Source organism: Colletotrichum costaricense (assembly GCF_030867565.1).
Source record: "Colletotrichum costaricense strain IMI 309622 chromosome Unknown Scaffold_4.1, whole genome shotgun sequence".
NCBI classification, from domain to species: Eukaryota; Fungi; Ascomycota; class Sordariomycetes; order Glomerellales; family Glomerellaceae; genus Colletotrichum; species Colletotrichum costaricense.
This window is the reverse complement of record NW_026848233.1, coordinates 2,015,190-2,038,591: the sequence shown is the minus strand read 5'-3', so window position 1 is coordinate 2,038,591 and position 23,402 is coordinate 2,015,190. Positions and strand designations below refer to the sequence as shown.

Genomic DNA, 23,402 nt, shown 5'->3' with positions numbered 1-23,402 from the left:
TATAATTAAATAGAGGTAAGTATCCGAGATTATTAAAATAGTAGCTCTCTTTAAAATAATAAATACGAAGATCCGCTTAGTTATTAAAAAAAGGGCTTTTAAAATAAGAAAAAAAGCTAAAAAAATAAAAAATAATAACTAGTTTTAGCTTATATACGTAATTAATAGTCTAGATAATAGGCGGCTATTAAAAAAAGGGTAGTTAAGGCTTAAGTATAATAGTATATAATTAATAATTATTTACCCGTTTAGCTAAGGAGGCCGTTTGGGTGAAAAGTACCCACTTTAGTGGGTGATGAGATCCGAATGCCCAAAAAAGTGGGGGCGGGCACGAGTAGGTGCTCTGTACAAGAACCGAGAAGTCATACCTTACTACATGTGTGTAACGGCAATAGTCAATCTTGTCACCCATAAGTCGTCCTGGCTTAGAAGTCCAGTTGAATGAAGAGCCGTTTCGTTTTGCCATTTACACTTTGGCGCTTCTCGTTGGATTCCGCGCATTGACGTCCTCCTCTAGTTCGGGGGGTAAGAGGGGCTCAAGAACCTCTGATGATGGAATCCAAGTCAGCAAACGACGATCCCGGTTTGGCACCTCCTTAGGTACGAAATAGCATCCTCCAGAAAACATAATGCCACCGGCCTGGAAATCCTCTTGCATGAGGCCGGTATCGCCATTCCTTATTTTTTCCAACGCCCACCTCGTCCTCTGCTTGAGAGGATGCTGCTTGTGCAGAATATCCTCCCAACCATCTAGGCATTCCTCCCAAAGCTGGACAGCCTCCTCTGTTTTGTGACACCGAGCCAACACACCCGCCAGCTGGTCCATCGTTGCCAGTGTATCGAGATGCGTCCTCCAAAGAAAGTTCTCGCTCACTTCAAGAACCTCACGCAAGATTCTCTCTGCCTCTTCAAACCGATTCAGGTTCGCGTACCCAGTTGCGACATCTCGCTTTGCTGGCAAGATCCTGGACTTATTTTCCCGTCCCTCTTCCATGGCAAGGACATCGCGCCAAATCCGGTCCGCTTCAATATGGTCCCCCAAGGCTGAACACGACGCGGCGACATTGCTCAATGCGCTCGCCGTTGTAAGGGAATGGATCTTGTTCTCCACACAATACCGTAAGAAATCAAGGTCAATAGGGTAAGCCATCTCAGCATTACCCTCCATCCGGAAGATGGTTGCAAGCGTTCTCACAGTTTTGCGCCACCAGCCCCCGGACCAGGCCCCGTCTCGCCCGACTTGCTCCCCTAATTCTAGAAGTATAGCTAGCAAATCTTTGGCCTCCTTGTATCTTGCTTGGATAATATACACCTCGACCAGGTCGATGCCAATGCGAGGATGATGGCGGCACGCGGCCTTAGACTCACGGTGGTCCGCAAGCAATTGTAGAATATCTTGGAAAAGAGCCTGAGACTCTTTTAGCCTGCTGGAATCTCGGTAGGCCCTCGCCAGATCCCATGAGGCCGCTATGCTATCAATCTCTTGAGGCTCGAATATCTCTTGGCTGGCGGAAACGATTTCCTCTAAGACCTTTGTAGCTTTGTTCCAGAGTCCCTGGGCCATAAGCACACCTGAGAAGGCACCTTCCCTGTGAGTTTCTCCTGTCAACTTCATGAACTCTAGGTTCCCGTGCTCGAAACATGCCTGCATATGCGGCAGCACCTCGGGGCGAAAGAGCTCTGAATCGAAGCTATTATTTCTCAGAATCGTAAGATAGAGTATCTCCCCAGCTGCTCTGCGTTGCATGGCGAGAGTAGTGGGCTTCATTCGGTCTCTGGCCCAAGAGTGCACTAAAACATGCATAGAATACCACCACCCGACCAAAGCAGACCTCTTGATCAGGGAATAGCTTCTCAGCGTCGCGATGCCATTTTCGAAATTGGTTGGATCCCAATCGCCTTCTCCTGTAGTGTTGAGCAGCGGAAGCGGCCCAATGCCATTGTCGCCCCCTTCGCCACGCAAGCGATCGGGATTCTTCCTTTTGCTAATTGCTGCCCTCCCCAGAATCGCACTTGTGATCTTCTCATTATGATAGAAGCAGAAGATGTTGAGAATTCGAAGGGCATTCAAGGCAGCCCGCCCTGGGCTATTGTTTTTCAGTGACAGCTTTTCCAATGCCACATACGAGAGCTCGAATGTACCATATACAGCGGGATTATGCTCAAAGACTCCCGGGTACATAGGGTCTCCTAGAATATCTTTTCGGCCTTTCCGGAAAGCGACGAAATAGTCTTCGAATGAACACTCCTGGTTGTAAATATAGGAACCGGCCTGATCGATGGCCAACGGGAGATATCCAAGCTCATGAACGATTGCTCTCGCGTGTCTGTCTTCATCATCTCCGAAACCTGTCTTTTGTCTTTTTGAGGCGCGAAGGAATAGGGTGATTGCATCCTCTGCGTCCATAATGTCGACCGGGAATGTCTGGTCGGCGTCTAAAGTGGGTGACATGTCTTTCCGTCTGCTGGTGAAAAGAATATTTCCAGTGTTTCCCGGGGGGAGAAGGTGGCTCACGTCGATTGTGTCGTTGTTGTCGAAGACTAGAAGCCACTCTTCAGTTTGATTTTGCGCCAACCAATTCTGGACTCTCTTGATGTTAGGCTTGCTAGCTTCTTCGTCGAAAATCTCAGCTGTTAACAATCTGAAGCTCTCAAAGATGGAATCTTCCGTGGCGGCGTTAATCCAAAACACACGATCAAATCTGAAAAACGCGGACTTAGTAAGAAAACTATGGGTTGAGATGAACGTCGTGCCACCTACCTCGACCCGTACAAGTCTCTAAATCTGAGGACAATCTGCGTCTTCCCAACTCCTCCCATGCCCCAAATTCTGAGGTGTCTTCTGGGTGAAGATCCGGATGGGCGTTTGTAAAAGTGTCGTTCCATCTTGTTGAGTATGTCTAATCTGCCAGTGAATTGCGGGCTTGCAATACTGTTGATCTGAACCTCTTGCTGAAGGGCTTGCTTCGAGGCTGCGTCAGATACTGCATGACCTAATGCGAGTCAGTCACTTAGCAGAGTAGCTTGGTGAGGATACTTACATGCGGCATCAAGAGATAGGTTGACGCCCTCCTTCTTGTGCAACATACTGACGATCTTGTCGATGTTGGTCGAGACTTCAATGTCTTGTAAGTACTTCTCCGTTGCCGCCCGCAACAATCCCATTTTCTTATATTCATTCAGCTTGATATCTGCAGCACCCCGGTCCAAATTCAACCGCCAATATGCGTAGTTTGTTTTCTGGAACCGTTGCTCTAGGGCTTGGTGCTCAGGCTCGGAATCAGTCAGCGATGCTTTGGCATGCTTGAGAATCTTTATCGTGCCTCTTGAGAAGAGGGCGCCGCTGCCTTGCCTGGCCACGACTGGGCGATCTACAAGCTGTCCTTGAGGAACCACATTGATTTTTTTATCGGAGACTTTCAGTCCGGTGCCCAAGCTGAGAAGAAAGCCCAACGTCCTCCTCGGACCGAAGTAGGACTCGGCCTCACTCAACACAAGGCGAGCCGGGTTGTTGTAGGTCACAGCACCGTCGACGTACTGGTCCCTCTCCGACTCGACTTCGATGGAGATTGGGTGGAAGAATGTCGGTGCCGCTGATGTTGCCCTTGCCGCCTCCCAAATTTCCACATTGTGAGCGCAGTTGCTGCTCCCTTTGTACGTTCGGAAAAGGTAGGCTTCGTAGGCGTCATATGTGGCTGAGCAGACAAAAGCAAGCCCCTTTTCCCTCGTGTCGTCGAGCATCGTGGTCTTTGCGAGCTTCTTCTTGGTTACGTTGTCTTGTATGATCTTGACGAGTGTTTCCTCTTTGTAAGTTCTATTCCACCACCGCCTGCGGTTCTTCTTTCGAAAAACGTCCTTTGCAAAACTTTCGTATGCGTTGATGGCTTCCTCAGTCGACATACCCATGCGACCTAGCATGATGGCAATGAGTCTTTCCAATGATCTGCTGTTAGCGGAACTTTGCAACACGGTGTATTGGAAAGACCAACTAACCCCCCAGTACTTGTGCCACCCATCAAATGGAAATAGTCCTGAGGCTTGGGTAATTCTCTGAGTCCTGCTACCTTCTGTAGCCGCTTCATGATCTCGTGTAGTATGACGAGTTCTGATATCCCTCTGATGCCTCCACCGTCTGCCTTGTGTTAAATAAGGCCTCCTAAATGGCCAAGGAGCAACGTACCCAACGACAAGAGATAGAGTGGCTCATCTTGGCTCATCTTGCGACGATCTAGAACAAAAACCCAAGCAGTGTACGATCAAGAGTGAAACAACGAAGTCCATATAAGAAATAGTGAATAGGTAAATAAGGATGGCGATTCCCGGCTTTCGAGCCAGGCAAATGCAAAACTTGCGCACTCAACAGGGAACCAAGGTGAGGGACAGCGGCACTTCTTCAATGAGTCCGCTCAACCAACATCTGGGCAGTGCAGATACTTGCCCGAAGATCAACCCCATGAGAGGGGCCTTCTTTGGAATCCGCCCCGATGCATTATGCATGCTAAGCGCCCAGCACTCGCCAGGATATGGAGCAGACACGGCCCAATAGGCCTGCGATCTCTCATCCTGGCTGCCAACACCGACTTTCCGACATGCATATTTCATCGGCTGACCCCTACTGCAGTTAACTTGTCTAGGTTAAGTTGTAGCCAGACGCAGCAAACCTGAGAACCTGTGGCAACCCGATGGAGTGGTCAAATGTGCGCCTCAGTTGGCAGGCTTCATAGCGACTGTTACATTCGCTCAGCAATTGTCAGTCTGCCCTCCTGCAGACCCTGGTTGAAACGGAGTGGCGCGGCATGTTCCCAACATACGTGACCGAAGGCAGAACGAGATGGACTACGAACGAGATTTGGGAAGCAACTGTTGATGCTGCTTGACAATCTCATTGAGAAGACATTCGTGAGAAGCGCCACAAAATCGAGAATTGGGGTGAAAGATATATATGATCAGATATATCTGTAGGAGTTAGAAGATAAGAGGAAGATGAGACTCGGAATTGGTTAGTGCATGATTCTAAGCGCCGGCCTTATGGAGCGGGTCGGGCCACTGAACGGGGTGGCGCTATGATGATCGACTTGAACCAACAAACTACGTGCCAACCAACCATTTCTCTTGCAGAACCATCAACCCGGCTGGTATTTGACTTTTCAAATAGTCCAAAAAGCCTTATGAAAGTACTGTACATGAGCCGAGAAGTTCGGAGTGTGTAGAAGGCTAGGCTGGTTGCTCTTCGGCTCACTGTTTCGTCCATTTTGTCCCAATGACAGCATTCATCATTGAGAGATGTTGCCAGGAGCTTTATTCAACTGGCCAAGATTTTAGGGTGCCCGGTTTCTATACCAGAGGGACACTGGAGTCCAAAACGTCACTCATGCGACCATGTCTGGCGGAACCGATAATGCAAGCCGAGACTAGTTCCGGGTATGAACTCACACTAGGCAACTCACAGGTCTGTACTAGATCATGTCCAGGGATCCCGACAGTGAGGATATCATCCAAGAATTGTCCTCAGTAGGGAACAACGTGAGCGCACTTCGAAGAAACCGGATGTAGAGTTAGATGTATACACCTTGAGAGTCTGGAAGCCAATCTTCATCAACTTCTTCCAGCATACACTGACATGGCGGACTAGATGTCTCTGTTTCAAAACAGACTATCGCCTTCTTGATGATCCTCTTACTCCAAAGCCAAAGACTCTACTTCCCAACATATCAACCACAAGGTTTCGAGATGATGGAGTTGTCAATAGTCTACATTAAACCATCGCATTCACTCGAAGCCGTTCTAGGTATCCGGTTCCAGTAAAATGCCAAGTCAGAGCGTGACTCGTTCAGCAATAGTCTTGAATCACTTGCCTTCATTCTACGGGCAGCATTCCATTATCTCCAGCCAAATCTAGTTGCAAGGCAAGCTACTCGAGGCTAATGGACTAGTATCACCGCTCTTTCGATGGTATTCGTTCTTCAAGGCGAAGGCCAAGATCCATTTCCATCAAGCCAAGTACGAACTGCTTCGTCTAAGCAATTTCACCCTTGATTGATACCCCCCTTCATCCCAATCATCGAGCTAAATGCCCTGGAATCAGCAGGATATCACATTACCCATTTGGGCCGGTACAAGCCATATCTTACATTAAGACAACAACAGCGCAACGAAGACTTCAAACCCAGCGACCCAAGACAGCGCCATTACCAATTAGCCGGTCGAGCCCTCGCATCTCCCGCAGAAACTCCGCATGACCAGGCATCACACAGCTGGACCAGGGGAAAACTGGTAAGTTGGTTCACGGGGCCACCCAGCAACGTAACCAACACTCGGGTGCACCGCGCCAAGTCGCCTGGACACAACCACTCAGTGGCTCAGCATCCGAGACATTGGAAGGCTCCCGCAGGCCGCGGCTCCTTCGACTTAAGGAGGGAAAAAAACAGGGCTCTCACTTGACGACTCGAGGCCCAGGCAACAAGGTTGGGTCAACAGGGAAAAGCAATATCGGTGTCATAAAGTTAACGCGTGACTCCTGTCTGTGTAGTGTGTCGCACGCCATTCTGGTATTAGACTCGCTTCAATCGTCAAGCTCGCAAATCGAATTCATCATCAGTCATGCCTAGAACTAGACCCTTCCCAGAAATCAACGCCTGCAAACCACCCAGAAAGTGATGCCACTGAGCACAAGATCCAGCCGTCTATCCCTGTCTATGTACAAGGCAATGTTGGTCCCCGCGGCCCCCAACGCCATATTCAGGAAGGCGGCGCTCCAGCCTTGAGCATCGCCATCTCTGGCGCCGTGAACCCATTGCCCAAGTATGCGAATCGGTTCTGCTTGGCATTCTCATACGTGTACTCCCAGTCCTCGCCCCTAAATTGCTCAAGCAAGCGGATGAAGTGCATACGGCTCCCGGGATACAGACCTGTCACAGGGCCGTTGACCTCGCCTTGCTTATACCAAGATCTGCACCCGCCCGCAAAGACTGTGCGAGGCATAATGGCTGAGATGTGCTCAAAATAGTCCTCCACGGCCGCCTCAGACGGGGCGATAGTCCGCACGCCTTCTGTCTGGCATTTGAGGATAGTATTGGCGATGTAAGTGGCAATGTGCTCGCTAAGCGTAAAGACATCACCCTGCACAACAGGCGCATTGGGCCCCAGGAATTCTACAGCAATCAGGATGGTTAGCTTCGAAGCGGTAAGCGCAAGGGAATCCCGACTTACTGAAGAAGTTTGGCAGACCTGCAACAGCAAGGGACATGTATGCTTTAGGAGTTTGCTCGGACCAGACGTCCTGCAAGTTGCCGTGTCGACCGACTAACGGGAACGAGGGGAGAAACGATGAGTCGAAGCCAGTGGCACAGACGACAACGTCAACTTCGAGGATCTCCCCAGTGGCCAGTTCTATGCCTTGCGGCACAAACGTCTTGATGGCGTCGGTGTGAAGGGAGACCCGGGGATCGTGGAACGATTCGAGATATCCAGGGGCGGGAGTGAGTCGCTTACACCCGAGGGGAAAGTCGGGTATCAGCTGCTTGCAGAGCTTCTCATTTCCCTTGAGCATCGCCGTCATGAATTCCTTAGTCTTTCCCAGCGCCCAAGCCTGTTGAGGACTTCCCGCAATGAGAGAGATGGCGAACTTGATGTTGGAGTCCATCTCGAGAGTCTTTGTAAATTTGTTGTAGAAGGCCGGGTCATTTTTGAACTTTTCAATCGTCGCCGCTGAGAATCGCTCGTTCTCGTCCATCTCAATTTGATCGAGGAGAGCTGCTGAAGGCCCCATCTTCATTGTGGCAACTCGAGGAGGGATGATCAAGGTGGGTGTCCGGATGATGTGGTGTAGCTTCTTCACATCTGCTTGCTATGAGCTGGCTGCGTCGCCATGATAGAGATGGTATATACTCACGTGGTCTCATTGCTGGGATGATCTGAACGCCGGACGCACCATTCCCAATGACTGCTACCGTCTTGTTTGTATAGTCAAAGTTCTTAGGCCAGTTTGCGCTGTGAATTAAGGTCCCCTCGAAAAGCGCGATGTCTTCCACGTCCGGGAATCTCCATTTACTAGGCAAGTCAGACATTGATATAATACACAACTCCAATGGAAATGTACGTACTTCAAGATACCACTTGCGTCAATGAAATAGTTGGCATAATCTTCAAAGACGGTGCCAGTCCCCAAGTTCTTAATCTGCAACTCCCACACGGCCTTGGACTCCGACCAAGCCGCCCCGATGATCTGATGCGAAGTCTTGATAAAAGGCCGCAGCTTCTCGTCGTCACATATTTGGCAAAGGTACTCCTCAATCTCTGCCGCGGGGGCAAAAAAGCTCGACCAGGCCGGATTCGGTCTCCAGCTGAACTGGTAGTTGTGGCTAGGCACGTCGCACTTGCACCCGGGGTACCGGTTCTCGAACCAGGTACCCCCGACATTCTCGTTCTTCTCATAGACCACAAGCTCGTACGTCGAGGGACCGAGGGTGTTTCTCAGGGTGCGTATCAGGTTGATGCCGCTTGCACCGGCGCCGATCCCGACAATGCGAATGGGCTGCGGAGTCCCGAACGGCGCTTCCTTCACAGTGTGGGCGGTATTGGTGCGGGTAGGTTGACTGGATCCGCTACCCTGGGCGTCGATATGACGAGATAGTTGAGGGAGTTGCCGTGTCATTGTGAAAGTTGCTGGTTTGTGTGCCAGTAGAGCTGCCTAGGCACAGAGACGAGAGGAAGAAGAGACCGGTTTATATCTGAGTTGAAGTTGCCAAGGGGTGTTGAGTCCCGAGGAAGGCGCCAGCGAGTGGCTGCAAGGAATCTCTTTCCGAACAAGCGCCTTTCTCCTACTCGCTTGGTGGAGATACGGTTGAAAGAGAGGATGCGGGCGGGTGACTGTGGACTTTTGGCAAGTGTAGCGCGGCGGCCTGTCACGGAGAGTGGCCAATGATTGCAAAGGAGCCTCTACCATGGCAGAATGGGATGAGACAACCCGGAAAGGGCCAGAGGAGAAGAAGCAACGAGTGAATCCACTGGAGCGGGATTCAGAAGACGTTGTCCTTGTTAGTAACAGGCAGCATAGTCCGAGGTGAAATCTACCATGCCTCCGCGACTAACACCAAAAACCGCACCACCTTAGTGTGGAAACTACGAGCTGACGCAGCACAGCTTTCTTGTCAAGAAGCATACCTACATAGACTTTGATGATGAAAAAGAGACAGCTCACATGAAACAAAACGGTGGACTCTACGGATAGAGAGGCGCCAATGGGCATGGGTCCTCTCAATTGGGGGTTCCTGTCGTAGGAGCCTAGGAGGGGTCTGCACCAGGCCTCATTGTTGGTCGATTTACGACGGGCAGTTTATCAATCTTGGCTGGTGCAACGGCACATGGTGTGGCTGCACGTATCCAAACGACTTTGGAACAAGGCTGGTCCATGGGCAGAAGAATTGAACAAAATGGTTTGTCTGCACGTCTGCTAGCTCGTTGCGGTCAAGCAAGGTCCGATTAGCAAGAAAAGGGTCCTGGGCTGGACCAGGTCGTAAACCATCCAACCACGGCGGGAGGAGGGGAGAACCGGGCTGAGGGGTGTTCATGGCATGGATCTAAGTACGGTGAGTGGCGAATCACGACTCTTGCCGCACTGGAGGATGGAGGCTTGGAGCCGGAGCGGGATCGTGGTGAGTGCCGCGGACGGGGGGCGATATGGAGCGCAAACCGAGGCGTATCTACAGATGGAGAAGATGCCATTGTATGGGTCTGACCCCGGCCGTTTCCTGGAGGCAAAAGACAATGCGGTCCTGAGGTTGAGGATGCTTTGGCTGCCGACCATTCTTTCAGCTTCATTTTTTCCCTTGGCGACATCCCAGCTGACAAAAAAACCGAAGAACGGGGATACATGATGCCCTGATAGAGTGGATCGCCGAGAGAAGGAATCGCGAGTGCCGGGTCCATCGTCGATCGGCCGTGAGCATGTTCGGCGCCGCATGGTAGAGATGGTGGGATGACGGGAGGGGGGCGGCATCCTCGCGCGTTTGCTGACCACTGAGACACGAGATCTCATTTGAAGGAGCACAAAGCTCGAGATGCACCAGATCCTCCGGGACTTTAGGATGCGGAGATGCGTGTCTGTCTGGCAGGCATCTGCAGCTGAGCTCATGAACCACTGCGGCCACGGCTTGCAGATTCGTCATGTGCCATGAACGGCCGCTGGCTCTCGAGCTTGCGGCTTTTTTCCCCCCCATCTACTTTGAAGCGCAAGTGCAGAGGGCAGAGCAGAGCATGCGCGACAGATGCGGTCAGAGACGTGGGAGGAATAGGCTCAGCTGCGGATCATTTTCCCGAACGCCACTCAGCCTATTAAAGTTGCAGCTTTCAAACTCGTCCTCGCCTTCGCAGAAGCCAGCAGGGCATGCGTGTTGGGCTGGTAAGCACGAGATCCGAAAGCCGAAGGGAAGGCTCCGTGGCTCTGTACGGGCACATAGATATGAGACAGTCGCTCAGTTGTGATGCCTCCTCCCTAGTCACCGCACTGCATGGAGCCTCTCTGAGAAGTTGCTGGTTATTGGTCTCTTTGCGACCGAGCAAGTGCCCAAACATGCGGCGGGCGGCGTTGGTGCAGAATTAGAAGAGTCTTCGAATGATAAAGCGCCGATAGGGAAGAACTTCTGGCAAACAAAAAGCAAGCATCCCAAGTCTTGGCCACCGATGACGATTGGCTTGATGGTCGACTCGGCCAATTAGTAGCTGGTAACTCTCCGGGTGCCTTGGACATGCGAGCAACAGGAAGACGTTTTGTTTTGGCCGAGATTTGCTGGCGGCGACGGCTTGAACCCAACCTTGGACTGGTTGTGAGTCCAATCTACGCAGTAAGCAGTTGACTTCCTGACTATACCAACTCATGCCACAGACAGGTACCAGCAGCGCAAGCTTGATTCAAGCTTAATCGACTCACTGCCTCAGAAGACTTCTCACATCTGCAAGCCACCAAGTTATTTGAGTGGCGTGAGAGCTCTGTTGTCGTTGGTTTTCCGATTCGACAAACACACCCGATAAGGTAGCTTGCCTCGGTGAGGTTCCAATAAGAGACTGCGTTTCGTTTTGTGTTTGTGTGTGTGACTCTGTGAGTGAACCCGCGCCCCCACATTTTCATAGTCTCTTTCGTGTGTACTCAACTCACCCATCTTTTGCAGAAAAGTACGTACAAAAACCCTGCAAATCCAAGCGGCTTCTCCCACCCTCGAAGAGAAATATGGCATCATTCTCCTTCGGATTCGGCGGCGATGACATAGAGGACGACTCCGTTCCTGTCCCGGCCGCCGAGGCCTCCGCGCCCGCCCCGGAGCCCGAGACCCCGCAGTCCGCTGCAACAGCCAGTGCCTTTCCGGTGCCCGGCAAACCCCAGCTGCCGCCCACCACCCACGACCTGCAGGACATGCTCTCCAAGCTGCCCTCAAAGGTCGCCTTCGGGACCCTGGACGTCACCCTGGACGACGGTAGCCTCATCAAGATCCCTCGTCGCGAGCTCTGGGACGTGCGAGTGCAGCTCATGGCCGAGGATGAGGCCGCCGGTGACGGTGCCGATGCCGAAGGCCTCGGCAGCCACGATGTCAAGACGGGCGTCTACGAGGGCGGTTTCAAGAGCTGGGAGAGCAGCGTGGACCTCGTCAAGGTTCTCGCCAGTGGCCAATACTTGGACCTGCTCAAGCAACGGCCTCTCCGAGTGATCGAGGTACGAGCATCTGAACACCTGACGCGCGTTTTTATTCTTATTTTTAGTTTTCATGTCCTGCTGGCTCAAGTGGCGAACCGAAAGCTAACCGATCTATGCGCAGCTTGGATGCGGCACAGGGCTTCCATCGCTCGCTCTTTTGCAATGGACCATGAGGAATCCAGCGCCGAGATCGCCACTTTTGCTGACCCTGGCCGACTACAACCCGACAGTCTTGCAACTGGTCACGTTGCCCAACTTTATCCTCGCCTGGGCTCTGGAACGCAGGGACCAGAACCCCGCCCTGGAGGAGGCCTTCGCGATGGGAGACGAGCTCGAACTCACATCAGAGGTCTTGCAGCAATTCAAGGAGTTCCTGACGTCTTCCCAAATCTCTCTCAATTTCATTTCTGGTGGCTGGTCAGTGGAGCTTGTTGATCTTCTCTATGAGACTCAGTCCAAGCTGGACGGGTCCAGCAGTTTCGATACCCTTCTTATTGGAGCGGAAACCATCTACTCGCCCTTCGCACTTGATGCTTTCAACGAGATGGTCCTTGCCATCCTCAATAGAGAACAGAGCCAACGTAGCAACTGCCAGTCGCAGGCGCTGGTTGGGGCGAAGCGGCTTTACTTTGGCGTTGGAGGTTCACTCGATGATTTTGTGGATAAGGCTAGGGGAAGAGGAGCAACGGTAACTCAAGTCAGGGAGGAGGCTGAGGGTGTTCGGCGAGGTGTCGTTCGATGCACTCTGGGCTCGCCTCGTGAATAGACAACATGCCAGTCAAAACTACATACCACATGGAGAGGAGGCCTCTCTTCTGAGTTTGCCACCGCCACGGCCATTCATGCCATTCATCCCGGTCTATGGTGTCGACTGATAGACCGGCGCAACAGCATATATGCATACATATCGGTCAATGGCCATGAGTTCGCGAGTGTTGTCTTCTGCTGAGGCAAAGGAGGCTTTGCGGTGATGTAAGATAACAACCAGTCACATGGATGTGGGTTTGCGAGCCTTTTGGAACACAAGACACTATGACGATCCAGCTCGCGGCATGGTTTTCAACATTCAAGGGCCTGTGGATTCTCATGGAAGACTGTTCCTTCGGTCAAGTTACGAGACTGACGGCTTGGTGAGCGTTTTCAGCGAACGAGACGTATCGCGTCTATTGATTGACGCACGCGGCTGTGGCGCTGCAGAACATCCATCGCCCCAGTCTGAATTTGATGTTTTGACCGAGCTATGAGCTGAAACGGCATGATTGTATTGAACTGAACTGATGGCTGCTAGGCCGGCATTCCCACCATCGCCGTCAGAAAGTTCTACTTACGTCATCTGAGTCAAGCCGAGGAAAACTCCGTGGTTCTGGTGCCCTTCCATTCCAGTCGAGTATCAGAGTGAAACGCCCCCTGAGCGAGCAGGCTTGTTCCATTTCAGCCAAGAACCAAGCATGGCATGGCCATGAAGTGTCATCGCACGGCTGGTTGAGGATTGAGCTACCTACCTACTGCGAGATCCAAGTACGGAGTAAGTGGCTTGGGTGGATAATATGCAAAGCATGGAGAGAGCCAAGCCTATCACGGAGAGAGCGAGGGTGCGACCCCTGCATGTATTCCTAACGGAGGTTGAGAGGCTGCCGGATCCAGCGAGCTGCCGTATCCGATGGTTTGGGCCGATGGCTCTGTGGGAGCTGCATTTCGTGATAAATACGGAGTAGACAACTTGGAATTGGCAAACTTGCTGACGGGTTCGGACGACATAGCCAGAACCAGGCGATGCCCTGTCGATGCTGCAGGCTTCCCGTCGTCGGGCGTGGAGCCTCTCTGAAGGGCGCATACGCATGGACAGGGTTTCAATGAGAGTCCTGAGCCAGGGCCGTCAGGCGAGAGCTGTTAGTGTCCGAGTCCGTCGATTGGAGGCCAGAAGCAAGGACCATTGCGCAGAATGCAGGTACCGTGCAAGCCGTGAAGTAGCGTACGCTGGGGAGATTTGGCCAATGTCGGTCTCCACAACGGGACCCAACGGGGTGTGCATTGGAAATTGGACTCAGTGGGAACTGGGAACTGAAAACGCCATTGGCATAGGCGAGCGGCGAGCCTGACGTCGTTGCATCTTATTCATCGTTCTGGAGGAGGCTCCCCGGTCACCCGAAAGAGAGCGAGATTGCCGCTTTGGCGCGATGATTTGATGGGATGCAGCGACTCAGCGAGGCGCGTCGACAAATGGGACGGTAATATACGCAATATGTGCATGCTCCTGGCTCCTCCGTGAGACTTTGCACTTTGGACCGATGGGGCGGGATGGCAACTTGCGGCACGGATCAAGCGGGTGAAGGCGCGAGTGAAATCTTTTCCCCAGAGGCCCTCGGTAGATCCTCATCAGGCGATCCGTAGCCTGCCATGACTTCTTCTACACAGTAGGCTGTCCTGGTCGGTATTAGAGGACTGTCCCATTCCAGATTGATGTGCGTCTGACTGTCCTTGCGAAACGGGACGGACACCAGTATTGCTTGATTTCCAGAGTAGTGTCTTGGTGGACCAAAGGAAAAGGAACTTGACACGCTTGAGTATGTCAACGCAGCTCATCTGTTGTCTCGCGCGTCAGTGCTCCCACCCGAACACAACAAGGCGTGGAACGGAACGTACAGGCATGTTACTCTGCAGATGAAGCACAGATCTCGGACGATTGACGACGTAAGTGTCCCAATACATCAAGGCTAGGTGTGTAAGTGCCGATGCTATTTTCGAGTCTTCCAAATGTACAAGCGCAGAGCATTCTGCATAGGTTTTCTCGACGGATATACCACTCGTAAAGGCCACCTTCACGAGCATCAAGCATCCATAGGCGTCGTCACCTCCAATAGTGTGGTGGGGAAGCCTTGAGCTGTCATTGCCTACTCGGATCGATGATGGGATCGCAGGCGGCTCGTGACTGGTCCGCGGAAAGTAAAGTTTTGCCGTGGAGAAATGGAACACGAGCTGGAAGGGAGGGTGGAGGGATGGATGCTGTTGGTTGCGCACGCAATTGCAGGCTGAGCCGGGCGTCAGCGGCAGCAGCAGCAGCAGAAGCATTCGCACATTCCCATGGGGGGCGAAAAGGGCCCTCGCCATGGTTGTCCGCTGCGAATCACTCCAATGCGAAGAAGGGGCTCCGGAGGAGGGCGGCCGTTGGAAATGTGCGAGATGGAGACGTCTACTGCGTACCACTCTCCCTTGCTGCGCCTCCAGAGACCCAGATCGACAGGAACCTTTCCCCATTACCGGACCAGAACGAATGTACCCACCGCTTGTCGGAACGTACAATGAAGGGTACCTAGTGTGACCTGTACTGCGTATGTACCCATCCGATGGTGAGAGAGTCAGTGACCGGCCGAGGGGTTTTTGGGGTCTCTTCGCGCCTTGGGCCGTTCAAGCGGGCTCCAACGTGGTGTCACCTGCTGTGGGCTGGAAAGCAGGGAAGCGAGATGGCATGGCATGTGGAAGATTGTGCCATTGCTGGGCGCATTGTTCAAATTGACGCCAGCGACTGCCCTGGGTCCCAGGACAGAGTCCCAGACTCTCAGGCGAGAACCGTCGAGGCCCAGACCTCTTCCAACTTCCCTGCTGTTGCCCGAGATGGTCGTGATCCTTCCATCGCCCCAGCCAAGAGGGCCCAATAAGGAGCCTTGGGCGACTCCGGGGACATAAGCTAGGAGTACCAGGGGAGTTGACGGCTGCATCGGGGGTCTGCCCAGTGGTTGCACGTAGTTGAGAAATCGTACATCGCCTTGGAGTAAGCTTGGAGGAAATCTACTTTAGGTAACGTGTAAGAAGACCATACGGTCGTCTTAGAGTTGCTAGCTAGGTACCTGACCTGCCTTAGGTCGAATATAAAGTACCGGACGACGGCGTGCGGATGTATGGTGAATCGAGCAAAGGTAAAACTTGCAGCTAACCTGGAACACCAACACTAGTAAGCTGAAGCTGCTGCACGCAGTCGTGGCATTTTACGGCAGAAGAGGAGGCCACTGGGAGAAGCAGAAAGAAGTCAGGCCGGACATCAGCCAGTACCAAAAACAACCAAAGGACAAGAAACTGAAGCTTGGTCTTTGTTAGCGCTTCTCCTGGGGTTTGCCAGGTTCCTCTCTGCGACAGGGGTACCCTCCAAGAATTTTCCACGTTAGTCCAATCTGGGAGTTAGTGCCACTCCTGTTGCCAGGGCTGCTGGAAGAGGTGGGAAGGTACCCGCCCCCCGCTCGTCGTCGTCGCTTCCTTTCCTCGTTTGCGACGAATAGCCTGCGACTTCCTCAGCTGCTAAGGTACCATACCACCCTTAAAACGCTTACCACACCAGTGTGAGGACCAAGGTAAGGTACCTACCTGTGGTACTCTACCTTACAAGCAAGGTCAGGTACCTACTCTAAGGTAAGGTAGGTATGTAAGTCCGCGCACCCAGTGGGAGCCGTGATGCCGTCCGCGGCGCCCTCGAGAAGCCTCAAGGTGCGCGCGGTTGCTGTTCGTCCCCGGCTGTTGCTGCGTTGGGTGCTTGTTATGATGTCGCCATGAGGACCTACTTTGGAAGATAGCAAAGAGGAAGGCTCGATCGCGCGCCTGTCTGTTTCAACCTCGATACCTCCTGCCTCCTCTTAAGCTCAAGTGCACCCATCTTTTCCCACCTGACTCTTCATCCATTCCATCACCATCTCAATCCAAACAAACTTGCCCGGTCCACACTACAAATAAGTTCCTCCAAGGCTCCAACACTCTGCGCACAAGAAGAAAACCAAGAATCACAACCACACCACTCCCAGAATTCAAATTGCTGATCTTCTGGTGCTACTTTGTCCCAAAAGCCACCCATCCATCCGCACACCCCCAGCAACAGTAACGCGTGCGAGTAATTATAGGAAAAGCCCCGTCTAGGTATTGATGTAAGTCGCATGCCTGCCTGCCTCTCCGCCGAACCCGCACACGCCCCCCCTTCCATGCTCTACCCCTGATTCGACTTCGCCTAATTTCGCGCCTGCGCGAGACGAGGAAGCCTTTTTCTACCCAGCTGTCCCCCCCTCACATCGTTGCCTGCCTCTCTCCCTTTTGTTTCCTCACGAGCCTATTCCCGACATTCGTTGTTGACCTTTTTTGCTAAATTACAGTAGTCCGATACCTAATACTCCTACACTCGTTCATCACTTAATTTTCGAAAAACAACCCAATCCGTCACAATGAAGAGCTTCACCTCCGTCCTCGTCGCCGGCTTCGCTGCCATGGCCCAGGCTGTTCAGCTTACCAACACCAACTTCAACGTCCAGGCTGGTCAGGCTTTCGAGATCACCTGGTCTGATGCTTCTGGCCCCGTTACTCTCACCCTGAAGAACGGCCCCAGCACCGACCTCAAGACCGTCTCCACCATCGCCAGTAAGTACATCCCGAGCCCTGGTGAGATGCCATCTGATACTGACTTCTATCTCAGCTGGCCAGAGTGGTACCTCCTTCTCCTGGACTCCTTCCTCCACTCTCCCCACCGACCAGTACGCCATTGAGATCTCTGACTCTACTGGCACTCCCAACTACTCTGAGCAGTTCACCCTGACCACTTCCGTCACTGCTTCCGCTTCTGTCTCCTCGGCTTCTGCCTCCGCCTCCGCCTCTGCTTCCGCCACCGTCACCACCACTGTCGCTGCTTCCACCATCACCTCCTCCGCCTCTGCTTCCTCCGCCTCCGCTGCGAGCAGCTCGGCCTCTTCTGCTGCTAACTCCACTGCTGCCTCCACTGTCTCTACCAGCACCCGCGCCAGCACCCGTACGTCGCCATCTACTTGAGGCATAAGAACCCTGACTAACCCGTTGAATAGGCACCAGCGCTTCCACCTCTTCCACCAGCTCTCCCACCACCGTTCCCGGCAGTGACGCTGTCCGCATGGGCTCTCCCATTGCCCTGATCGGCCTTACCGTCGCTGCCATGCTCTACTTCCAGTAAGCTGGTGGCTAGAGAGGATGTTCGGGCTGTCTCAGCCCAATGACTGGTATATGATGCGAACCAAGGTTTATAATACAGTAATGCGATCCAAGAACGAACAGGACCAGGAGTTGCATTTCAGATGAAGCAAGCGGGTCGAGTTGCAAAAAGCTCTCGAAGGACAGGGGATGATGAAGTAAACATTGTGTGTTAGTCGGGGCCTATCGGAAATCTTTGGGCCTATAAACAATCAATTAGCAACTCAATCCACTGTTGCCTTTCTACATCTTTATTTCTGCTCCCTATGATTGTAATCTATAGCGAGACCTGGGTCATCTCAACCCCGCGTCTGGACATTACCACTTCAGGCTGCATGCATCGCATGACCGTTTGTCCTCGGTGAGGTGACATTTCCGTCTGCACCTCAAAGTGGTGTCACTCGACCTGCGCCTATCCCACTCGGAAGCGGACGTGCTCTGCCTCTGGCATGAGGGGCATGTAACATTATGCATTCGTACTACGAGTTATCGTCACACTGTCAAAGACAAACAACAAAATATCGATCTGGGCCCGTCCACACCAAACTCGTCGTCTTTTCTACCCTTCATCCACAATGTAAGGTAAGGTACGTTTTTTTAAGCACAGTCCATTGGGTTTCCCCAGAGAATAAAGCTGTTTCATCCTGTATCTTCTTCGACCCAGATCAGTGGTTCATACAGCAGACCAACCCCACGTGGAGAAAAACAGGAGAAAGGGGTGCATACTCCAGAGCTGACGTGGAGTTCAAAGAAAAAAAAGGGGCTCCGTCCATTGGAAGATACTCTATCCGTAGAAAAGCAACAAGAAACCCGCCTAGGCAGAGCCACAGCTGCGATCGGCAAGTTCCCAGCGCCTCGCCCCGCTTCATAGCAAGGACAAAGGAGAAGGGAAAACAAGGGGGGAAAGGGAAGACGATTGGACCTCTCGTTCGACCGTTCCTGCCGATCGCATGAGCCAAAACGTGTAGGTTAATCGGTGGAGAAGCATAAATCCAAGCAGAGAAACATGCAAAGGAATGAGGCGAGTAGAGATTGGTTTTAAGGTAGAGTACGATGAAACGGTCAGACATCGATTTTGGGTGGTATTTTTTGATACTGCTATAACTGACTGACTGACTGCTGACTTCTCGACGTCTCTTCATTGCGTGTGTATGAGAAAATAAGACATTGCTCAGGATCCTTTGTACAACATTGCTGCGTCACCGAATGAGAAATTGGCGACGGTCGAAAATTAACGATACAACGGACAAATGCAGCGGTGGCGCTCCTTTTTGAGGCTTCTAGGGGGGGGGGGGGTGTTTCTGAGCAACTGGAAAAAGCAGCAATGAGCTCCAGATACGGCAAATAGTGTTGGTAATGATACAAGACGGCCTTAAAGGCGACTCTTGGCCGCGGCCTTGGAGTCATCCGACGCGATGAGGACGAGAACGCAAATATCGTCGATCTTGCCGCCGTGCCAGTTCTCCTGCGGGTAGTACTTCTGCACTCCCTTGGCAAAGGGGCCGTCAACGTTGCGGTTTAGACTCGCCGACTTGGCGGCGGACGTGATTTCCGCCGCGAGCACGCTCTGCAAGGTAAGAAACTTTGCGGAAGGTCGCTCTGAGGCGTCTTCAGCGGGTTTTGTAAAGGGCTTGAGATTGTCGACGACGCGGACACCATTCTTCGTCATGAGCCATGCGCCTGTCGTTGTCATGACATTGCTAACAATACGGAGGATGTCCTGGTTAAACAGGTTGTCCCATACACCGTCAGTTGCGAAAACGATGATATCGCCGTGACGGAGGTCATGGCGAGTGACGTCGGCGTCTTTGGGAAAGTCGCATAGGTTCTGGCCACCAAAAGCTGCCATCCGAGCGGCTACGCTGGGAGGCACGATAGAGAGCTGATAAGGCGTGTTGAAGGCATGCGTTTGGGGTTCAGAGTAGGTGTGTACGGCGTTCAATCGAAGCTGGATGAAGCCAGAGTCGCCTAGGTTGGCAATGTCGAGGTTGCCGTCTGAGGATGCTACAGCAACACACGCTGTACTGCCACCAGCAATGACGGTGCTGTCCTCATTGATCGCCTGGTATCCCTTTTGCATCAGATCTTGCGCTCTTAGCGGCTCCTTGTCACCCGTGCCCTTTGTGGTCGGGTCGTCTTTGATTGAACCGTGTCCGTAGGCTGTCGAAGCCATGTAATCGCAGAAACCGTGTGAGAAATCCGCCGGGTCAACACCAGAATCTACCCAGCCGCCGACGCCATCAGCCACACCAAGGGCTACTGCGCCAGAGTCGCCGACTCGACTGACGAAAAAGGCATCGTGTCCGCTGTCTGGTCTGGAGCGTTTGCTACGGTTCTGCTGGATACGGTTGTAGGGATTGAAGTGAAAGACGTGCGTTGATGGGTCGTAGGGATGGTCTTTCGCGGTAAAAGATGCAGCAACGTGGTAGGATAGCTTTGCAGTCGAGTCGGACTTCATGCTTCTGGCTGTTGAGAAGTATCGCGATGAGATGTTCGTCGGAGGGGTCGACCGTTGTCGGGCGAGATACTTTGAGAAGCTAACGGATGCTAAAGTATAATTAGTACGAGGATTTTAGAATTCGATGCAAAGCAGAAGCGTACCTTGTGATAATGGCCTTGTGGCAGGGAGGAGGACCAGAGGCTGGCGCAATACTGTCACCGTTGCGGCCATTGCTTCCAATGTGCTGCGATGTAGAGTGTTTCTTGGAGATGCGGTGCTTCCGCAGTCCGCATATTAACCGTATCAATTGCTCGTTAGAAATGTGACTGGAATCACATAGCTAAATTGCGGACCCAAGATAGTCTCGTAGCTCGAGACGCTTCTTCGACACGAGCACTTTCGTAACGTCAAATGGATAGACGACTTGTGATAGGTAGTCGCGTCTGAAAGGGAATGCAACGTCCACTTGATGTCATAAGAAAAAGGCCCCAACCCCAGATTCCCCAGGGCTGCTATCTACCCGGGGTATTCCCGCTGAGTCAGCTTTCAGCTGCTCCCGGTCCCAGATGCCGGTTTATTCCACACGAAAACCGGGGGAAGGAGGTGCGCGCTGCTTTAAATTATCACGAGCCGGGATTCCGGATGTACAGATATGACTGTCAAAATGTGCAGCGAAGTAAGGTAGTCTGGAGATTACAACATCGGTATATTACTCACACAACAATGAAGATGCCTTTAAAAGGAGGGTTTTTGGACCTTCGAGTCGGTTTGCTGAGCATTTATCCGGAAACACAAGGTAAGAGCTCGGGATTGGGGCCAAAAGCGGCAATTGAAATGTGGTTTAAAATCACTCAGCAATGATTGGTCAAGGGTCCCACCTTTTTGCTCCGGCCGCTTCGACACAATAACCGAGGGATTGAAGCAAACTTCCATGATGTCTTCCACTACACTCTGAACCGCCACCAAGGATAATACTACGGTGAATCGCAGCTTTCCCACACCGCGCCCCGCCAATTCGTTGGAATCGCTCATCTTCAACTCGGTGTGTCAACAATCAATTCATTCATCTCCATTTTCTGTCCAGTTGCATACGAAAACCAACCGCCATAATGGCATCTCTCCGCTCTTCCACCCGCGTCTTGGGCTCGGCCACCAAGGCTGCTTTCCGCCCTGCCGTCACTATTCCTCGCCGTGGCCTGGCTACCCCTAGCGATCAAGTGCCTGCGACAAAGGAGCCCAAGATGAAGAAGTTCACCATCTACCGCTGGAACCCCGACACGCCGACCGAGAAGCCCAAGATGCAGGAGTACACGCTGGACCTGAACAAGACCGGACCCATGATGCTGGATGCATTGATTCGGATCAAGAACGAGCTGGACCCTACCCTTACCTTCCGCAGAAGTTGCAGAGAGGGTATTTGCGGTAGCTGCGCCATGAACATCAACGGCCAGAACACGCTCGCTTGCCTTTGTACGTTGACTCCTGAAGCACCCTTGTAGCCACCTGGCTTTGCAAGCTGCTGAAAGAACTCACGGCGATTCAATGCTAACAACAACGAAAGGCCGTATCCCTTCAGAGAACGCTTCAGACGTCAAGGTCTACCCTTTGCCTCACACCTACGTCGTCAAGGACTTGGTGCCGGACTTGACCCAGTTCTACAAGCAATACCGCTCAATCAAGCCCTACCTCCAGAGAGACACTCCTGCCCCTGATGTACGTTGATTCAGACTGCAGCATCTCGAATGATCCCAGCTAACCTCTTCCATAGGGCAAGGAATACCGCCAGAGCGTCGCCGACCGAAAGAAGTTGAGCGGTCTGTACGAGTGCATTCTTTGCGCCTGCTGCTCAACCTCGTGCCCGTCTTACTGGTGGAACTCTGAGGAGTACCTTGGACCCGCCATCCTCCTCCAGTCCTACCGCTGGCTCGCCGACTCTCGCGATCAGAAGAAGGCCGAGCGTAAGGCTGCACTCGACAACTCCATGAGCTTGTACCGTTGCCACACGATTCTTAACTGCACACGTGCCTGCCCCAAGGGCCTGAACCCCGGCAAGGCTATTGCCGAGATCAAGAAGCAGATGGCTTTCTAAGAAGCTAGAGAAGCTGTGGGGTCTACGTTTGGAGTCATAATCTTGGGCGGCGCGATATTGGCTGTATACTAGGTAGTGTGTACTTTATGAGCATGGCTGGAGTTTGAACTCCTTGGACACACTAAAAGGGGACTTTGAATTCAGGCTTTCTTTTGTTTTCGTTAGCCCGCAGCAACTCATAGGAGTTTGGCCCTGTGTCTGAAAGTGCCTGAGCGATGAGATGGGAGGCAAGGCTTAGCTAGGCCCGAGACTGGCACGGCACGTGAAGGAACGAGCCGATTGAAGAGGACGCAGAGGGCGCGATACTAGTGAGTCGCCACGGGCGAATTGTTTGCGACGGGTTGGCTTCACCATACCAGATACCTAGAGTAACCCTAAATAACTATTTTCAACACTTCACTTCTGCAGCGCAAGAGTTATTGTGGGTCAATTGGTCCTGCAGCAACCGCGCAGATCGTTGCGCCTGATCAAGTCGCATTACTGTGTGTTGAAGACATTAAAAGTCTAATTGGTTGGCGTTTCAATTGTCGGTTGAGAGTCACGTTCTCCTTTCAGTTGTGTGGTTGTCTACCGAGGCTCTGCATTGTTTGAAAGTGTGGCAAAGTAGAACTGCTGACGATGGGCGATTCTCGTCGTGAAGTCATGGATTTTCTCCTCCCCATCGACAAAGAGACCCAGTTCCACCCGCACCTCGGCAATGCCGCTCGGGAACGGGCAAAGAGCACCCGTAGTGTACACAATTCGACGTGCAAACTAACAAGTCATCAAACTGTCAATCAGAGGGAGAGGGGAAATGGCAAAATATAGAGTCAACAATTGATCGCAACCAGAGACATTGACTTTTGGTCATTGCCTGTCTGTTAAGAATAGAACCTCGAGTTTCGGGCGGCTGATCAACGAAGGCTAAGCTTTCATCCGGTCGCACTGATGATACCCCGGAATCGATCTCGGAATTTGACGGGACTTTACATGTGAACTCTGCCCCGGAAACCAACTGTGGCTTGACTGTGGTTGTGGCGTGAGTCCACTAGCCATAGCTATCTCAACCAATCACCAACAGTGTGATTACCCGAGGTGCCGAGCTGACTTATTGCAGAAGACGTGTGCGAGGTTTGCCGTGGTTTGTTCCGTACTTTTCTCCATACACTGGTTGGAGGTCTATTCATCACTCAGAGACCGCACCTCGTTTTGGAGACCAGTTCAATTCGACGGTGAGT

General features: G+C 52.4%; 7 protein-coding genes across 7 annotated transcripts; 3 read left to right on the top strand and 4 right to left on the bottom strand.

The window, feature by feature from the left end:
* Window positions 1-466: 466 nt before the first annotated feature.
* Window positions 467-3,918, bottom strand: CCOS01_04725 (uncharacterized protein; the record flags this gene model as incomplete). The annotated part of the gene is made up of 3 exons (XM_060452906.1): window positions 467-2,702; window positions 2,762-2,993; window positions 3,042-3,918. 3 exons carry the CDS (start codon window positions 3,916-3,918, stop codon window positions 467-469), a joined length of 3,345 nt encoding a protein of 1,114 aa, XP_060316864.1.
* A 2,820-nt stretch (window positions 3,919-6,738) lies between these two features.
* On the bottom strand, window positions 6,739-8,653 carry CCOS01_04724 (phenylacetone monooxygenase; the record flags this gene model as incomplete). The annotated part of the gene is made up of 4 exons (XM_060452905.1): window positions 6,739-7,151; window positions 7,210-7,839; window positions 7,892-8,049; window positions 8,103-8,653. The coding sequence occupies 4 exons, from the start codon at window positions 8,651-8,653 to the stop codon at window positions 6,739-6,741; spliced, it is 1,752 nt and encodes a 583-aa protein (XP_060316863.1).
* A 2,571-nt stretch (window positions 8,654-11,224) lies between these two features.
* On the top strand, window positions 11,225-12,452 carry CCOS01_04723 (uncharacterized protein; the record flags this gene model as incomplete). The annotated part of the gene is made up of 2 exons (XM_060452904.1): window positions 11,225-11,704; window positions 11,808-12,452. The coding sequence occupies 2 exons, from the start codon at window positions 11,225-11,227 to the stop codon at window positions 12,450-12,452; spliced, it is 1,125 nt and encodes a 374-aa protein (XP_060316862.1).
* A 1,832-nt stretch (window positions 12,453-14,284) lies between these two features.
* CCOS01_04722 (uncharacterized protein) lies at window positions 14,285-15,402 on the bottom strand (the record flags this gene model as incomplete). The annotated part of the gene is made up of 2 exons (XM_060452903.1): window positions 14,285-14,832; window positions 15,108-15,402. 2 exons carry the CDS (start codon window positions 15,400-15,402, stop codon window positions 14,285-14,287), a joined length of 843 nt encoding a protein of 280 aa, XP_060316861.1.
* A 1,482-nt stretch (window positions 15,403-16,884) lies between these two features.
* On the top strand, window positions 16,885-17,639 carry CCOS01_04721 (uncharacterized protein; the record flags this gene model as incomplete). The annotated part of the gene is made up of 3 exons (XM_060452902.1): window positions 16,885-17,077; window positions 17,133-17,462; window positions 17,515-17,639. 3 exons carry the CDS (start codon window positions 16,885-16,887, stop codon window positions 17,637-17,639), a joined length of 648 nt encoding a protein of 215 aa, XP_060316860.1.
* A 1,389-nt stretch (window positions 17,640-19,028) lies between these two features.
* Window positions 19,029-20,327, bottom strand: CCOS01_04720 (5-azacytidine resistance protein azr1; the record flags this gene model as incomplete). The annotated part of the gene is made up of 2 exons (XM_060452901.1): window positions 19,029-20,203; window positions 20,258-20,327. The coding sequence occupies 2 exons, from the start codon at window positions 20,325-20,327 to the stop codon at window positions 19,029-19,031; spliced, it is 1,245 nt and encodes a 414-aa protein (XP_060316859.1).
* Window positions 20,328-21,205: 878 nt separating this feature from the next.
* On the top strand, window positions 21,206-22,185 carry CCOS01_04719 (succinate dehydrogenase iron-sulfur subunit; the record flags this gene model as incomplete). The annotated part of the gene is made up of 3 exons (XM_060452900.1): window positions 21,206-21,566; window positions 21,658-21,809; window positions 21,865-22,185. 3 exons carry the CDS (start codon window positions 21,206-21,208, stop codon window positions 22,183-22,185), a joined length of 834 nt encoding a protein of 277 aa, XP_060316858.1.
* Between the last annotated feature and the right edge of the window lie 1,217 nt (window positions 22,186-23,402).